Source organism: Carlito syrichta, unplaced genomic scaffold (genome assembly GCF_000164805.1).
Source record: "Carlito syrichta isolate Samal-C Ts95f unplaced genomic scaffold, Tarsius_syrichta-2.0.1 Scaffold304348, whole genome shotgun sequence".
Lineage (NCBI taxonomy): Eukaryota > Metazoa > Chordata > Mammalia > Primates > Tarsiidae > Carlito > Carlito syrichta.
Genome location: NW_007248444.1, coordinates 312,817 through 318,075, shown reverse-complemented (window position 1 = coordinate 318,075; position 5,259 = coordinate 312,817). Strand labels below are relative to the sequence as shown.

Here is a 5,259-nt window from a genome sequence, read left to right as displayed (position 1 = left end):
CGCGGCCTCGTCGCTTCTGGGCTTGGGCGCCACCACCGCCATGAACAAGAAGAAGAAGCCGTTCCTGGGCATGCCCGCGCCGCTCGGCTACGTGCCGGGGCTGGGCCGGGGGTGAGGCGGGCTGCGCCGGGGGCGGGCCTGGGGCCTCCGCCTGACCGACGCGGGCGGTGTGGCTCATCTCTGTGGGAAGCTGTGGGCTCTGGGGGCGGGGCAGACTCCTGGCCGACGCGACTCTGAGCCCCAGGCTGGCGTCTGCGGGTGGGTGGTGGCGCCGGATGCAGGTCTGCAGGGAGGGTAGGGGACCTCAGTTGAGACGTGGGACACGTGACCACAATCCCACTTCCTTAAGCCGACTGATCCTTTGCCTAAAGTCTGGGCTGGATTCCTCTGTGTGACTGCTCATAGTGCCTCGTTCTTTCCCGTGTTGTTGGTCACCCCGTGCTGTTCAAACCCTTAGTTCTCTGGGGGCAAGGATGGCATGTGTGGGACTTGTGCCTTGGGTCCCCTTTGCCTGCTGCGCAGGTGACCTCCGTACGGTGTTGAATACATGAGCAGTCATTATCATCCTATTTGGTTATTTATTTGTTAAACAGTTGGGCTTTTAGTGATGGTATTATATTAGAATCCGCGGGGTACATGCTAGACTCAGATATTGACACCGTCTTCAGAGTACCTACAGCTTACTAGGAGAGGTTTGCTGTTAGCATAAGTTTGTACATAAAGAAAACAGATTTAGAGCTCGGGTTCTAGAGATCAGGGATGCTCAGTGGAGTGTAGCATTTGAGCCTAATTTAGAGAGAGAGCTGGATTTAGGGGTGTAGAAATATGGCAAGGGTAGAAGAGACACAGACATTTTGTGTGTGGGTAGTTAAAAAAAAGCTGAGTCAGGGAGGAAGACCAGGGAAAACAAGGAGTCCAGTCTGAGTGGAATGTGCAGCAAATGGAATAGAGCTGCAGGAAGTCTGAGGGACCTTGAAAGTCAGGCTAGAGCTCCTGGAGACATGGAAAAACGGTGACACTTCAGAATTCTTAGAGCTGTGCTTTGGGAAGACTCATCCGGCAGAGCATGGGTTGAAGTAGAGGAAGGCTAGAGGCAGAAGTGACTGACTGGGTTCCAAACTGCGGTGGGAGTCATGATCTGTGAGGAGAAATTTTAGAGGTAGATTCATTAGTGTTGGGGGCAGACAAGATGGACAAGATGGGAGAGGGAGGTGAAGATGATGTCATGGTGCCTGCCTCGGTACCTGGGATGCCAGAATGCTGTCTTCAACACCTGAACAGCCCAGAGCAGCTGTAGGGTGGGCACAAGAGAGGAGCTCAGTTTGGGCCAAGTTGGGTTTGAAGCCCTGATTGGATGTGGAGGAGGAGATGATTGGAGCCTTGGGGTGGAGAGAGATTGCCTGGGTAACCCCAACATGGTTGAAATGCTCAGATGAGCAGAGAAGACCAGGAATATTTGAGAGTGCAGTTCGTTGTCACCAGGATCTGTGGAGATTTCCCAGAGGTTTAGAAGAAGAGATTTTGTTTTTTTTGAGTTGGAGTCTTACTCTGTTGCCTGGCTGGAGTGCAGTGGCATACTCACGACTACCCCAGCATCTACCTGCTGGGCTCCAGCATTCCTTCCACCTCCACCTTCCAAGTAGCTGGAACTACAGGTGTGTGCCACCATGCCCGGCTAATTTTTTGATTTATTGTAGAGATGAGGTCTTGCCAAGTTGCCTGGGCTGGTCCCGAACCCACGGCCTCCCAAAGTGCTGGAATTATAGGCTGAGCCACCGAACTCGACCAGAAGAGATGTTTTTAAGTGATGACAGGAGGTAGAGGAGAGAGCACAGGCATAGGGTCACCCAGATAATGGGCGTCTTGGGGTTCTCTTGTAGTGCCACTGGCTTCACCACCCGGTCAGACATTGGGCCAGCCCGCGATGCAAATGACCCTGTGGATGATCGCCATGCTCCACCAGGCAAGAGAACCGTTGGGGACCAGATGAAGAAGAACCAGGCTGCCGATGATGATGATGAGGATCTGAATGATACCAACTATGACGAGGTAACTTGTGTTGGGCTTCTGGGCTCCTCTCATTGGTCTCCAGAAGGGCTGACCAGCTTCCCAACCTGGCTGGCGTCTGTGATCAGCAGCTTACAGGGGCTTGTGCATTTAATATTCCAGCTATTCATGGGACTTTTTTTTTTTTGAGTTGGAGTCTCACTCCGTCGCCCAGACTAGAGTGCAGTGGCCGCTCCTGACCACCACAGCCTCGACCTGCTGGGCTCCGGCGATCCTTCTGCCTCAGCCTTCCAAGTAGCTGGAACTATAGGCGTGTGCTACCATGCCCGGCTAATTTTTTGATTTATTGTAGAGATGAGGTCTCGCCAAGTTGCCCAGGCGGGTCTCGAACCTGCAGGCTCAGACAATCCACTCACCTCGGCCTCCCAAAGCGTGCAGGATTACAGGCTGAGCCACCAAGTCCGGCGGGAACTTTTTTTTGAGTCAGAGTCTTGTTCTGTTGCCCAGGCTGAAGTACAGGGGCCCACTCATAGCCATCGCAGCATCAACCTTCTGGTCTCAGGCAATCCTTCCGCCTCAGTCTTCCAGGTAGCTGGAACCACAGACGTGCGCCATCACACTCAGCTAATTTTTTGATTTATTGTAGGGACAAGGTCTTGCTATGTTGCTCACACTGGTCTTGAACCCCTGGGCTCAGGCAGTCCTCTCGTTTTCGCCTCCCAAAGTGCTGGGATGACAGGCGTGAACCACCATACCTGGCTCATGGGACTTCTTTAGCAGAGTGTGAGGGAAAGCAGCAAAAATAGTGAAAAATGTGTACTTTTTGTCTTGTCAAAGAGATGTACTTGCAAATGGTAGAACCACTGCCTTGGCAAATCTTTAATTATGAAAACTTAAGTGGGATTGGTGATAATATTTGCTTTTATTAGCTTTAATACTCACCCTCTTAGCTAATTGGTTTTCAGTCAGTCGAATTTTTCTTTACTTAAATTTCTTCTAGCAGATGACATTTTTTTCTCTGAGGAAAAGATTTTAAAAATAATGTTAAAATAATAATGAAATAAGTTTAAATTTGTAGTAGTTTGCAAAAGATGTACCGCCCCCCCAATTTTTTTTTTTTTTGAGTTGGAGTCTCTCTCTGTTGCCCAGACTGAAGGGCAATGGCACACTCCTGGCCACCGCAGCCTTGACCTGCTGAGCTCTGGCAATCCTTCCGCCTCAGCCTTCAAGTAGCTGGAACTACAGGTGCGTGCTACCACACCCGGCTAATTTTTTATTTATTGTAGAGTCGAGGTCTCGCCAAGTTGCCCGGGTGGGTCTCGAACCTGTGGGTTCAGGCAGTCCACTAGCCTCGGCCTCCCAACGTGCTGGGATTACAGGCTGAGCCACTGAGCCTGGTCCCAAAAATTTTTTTAAAAATTCCTGGCCGGACTTGGTGGCTCAACCTGTAATCCTGCACTTTGGGAGGCCTAAGCGAGTGGATTGCCTGAGCCTGCGGACAACTTGGCAAGACCTTGTCTCTACAGTAAATTTTTTAAAAATTAGCTGGGCGTGGTAGTACGTGCTTGTAGTTCCAGCTACTTAGAAGACTGAGGCGGAAGGATTGCCAGAGCCCAGCAGGTTGATGCTGGGGTGGCCGTGAACGTGCCACTACCCTCTAGCCTGGGCGACAGAGTGAGACTCTAATTAAAATAAAAAAGTTTCTGCATAACTTTCTTTAAGCTTTTCCCCATCTTACATGATCTTAGCCCAATTATTGGAACCAGCAAATTACCATTGATACAGTACTATTAACTAATCGATGAATTTTATTTGAATTTCACTAGTTTTTTCATGAATGTCCTTTTACAAGCTTAGGACCCAGTCCAGGATACCCCTTGCAGCTTGCCATGTCTCCCTGGTCTCTTCCAGTTGGAATGACTCCTTTATCTTTCATGTTCTTGACACTTGAAGAGTACTGATCTGTTATGTTGTGGACTATCTCTTAATTTGGGTTTATTGGCAAGTATTTTTTAAGTGGAGATGTTTTTCTGTTACTGCTAGTGGTGATTGTGCTTGAGGAAAAACTGACCCCTCTACGTATGTTGTTTGGTTCTCAGTTTAATGGCTATGCTGGGAGCCTCTTCTCAAGCGGGCCTTATGAAAAAGATGATGAGGAAGCAGATGCTATTTATGCAGCCCTGGATAAAAGGATGGATGAAAGAAGAAAAGAGAGGAGGTAAAACAAATTGTTACCTTTCATGGTGTTTATCAACTTTTTAAAAAACATTTGTTTTGACTTTTATATTTGGAGAAAAGTTATAAAAATAGTATGTGTGTCTGCTCAGTTTTGCGGCCATGTGGGTTTTGGGGCTATGGCAGCCCCATTTGGACTAGTGCTGGACTGTTGCAGAACAGCCTGAAGGCCTGGGGACTGGAGCGGAGAGCTTAAGAACGTTGGGCCTGATTTTCCAGAAATCAACAGAATTTGGGGAATTACTTTGACTTTACATCTGGGTTACCATTTTTGAAATGGACCTGGTGTTGATTAGTCTATGTTAAGTAATTTGGAAATGAATTAAAGATGGCAAATGAGCACCTAAATACTTGTGGGAAGGTGGTTGTGGTTTGGGAGGTTGTTCCACATGTTAGTGTCGTGACAACCTTGGGAAGTTCAGACCACAGGAAGCTTGAGGGAACAGGCTGAGGGAGGAGTTCGCTGAGATGCTAGCTGGGATGAGTGTTCTATCCCCGGGTTCCCTGCTAGAGGTTGGACTGTGCCTCTGCAAGTCCTTTGTGTTTTCTCTGTGGAACTCCAAGGTGGCATCTTGTTCTGAGCTCTAGTTCAACAGCGTGTCGTATTGGTGTGATGTCAGTGTACCAGTGGGTATGGCCGCTTCCTGAGCTCCCTGTCCTTGTTCTAGGGAAATTTGTGCCACATCATATTACAAAGTGAAATAACATATTGTATTGTAATATTTTAATATTTTCTTCCTGTAAAAAGAGTACATTCTTATTATAGAATATTGGGAAGCTGGGCTCGGTGGCTCAGCCTGTAATCCTGCGCCTTGAGAGGCTGAGGTGAGTGGATTGCCTGAGCCCGTGGGTTTGAGACCCACTTGGGCAACTTGGCGAGACCTCATCTCAACAATAAATCAAAACTGAGCCGGGTGTGGTAGCGCGCGCCTGTAGTTCCAGCTACTCGGAAGGCTGAGGCGGAAGGATCGCCAGAGCCCAGCAGGTCGAGGCTGCGGTGGCCGGGAGTGGCCAGTG

At 49.0% G+C, this 5,259-nt stretch overlaps 1 protein-coding gene across 3 annotated transcripts in view; it reads left to right on the top strand.

Annotated features, from left to right (window-relative positions):
* Positions 1-6: 6 nt before the first annotated feature.
* Positions 7-5,259, top strand: part of PRPF6 (pre-mRNA processing factor 6) — a 50,414-nt gene continuing 45,161 nt past the window's right edge. For all 3 annotated transcript variants that reach the window (XM_008059753.1, XM_021713216.1, XM_008059754.1), the window contains exons 1-3: positions 7-111; positions 1,881-2,049; positions 4,107-4,225. In XM_008059753.1, the coding sequence (XP_008057944.1) occupies positions 41-111; positions 1,881-2,049; positions 4,107-4,225 (359 nt within the window). In that variant the 5' untranslated portion in view covers positions 7-40. The remainder of the gene's footprint in view (positions 112-1,880; positions 2,050-4,106; positions 4,226-5,259) is intronic.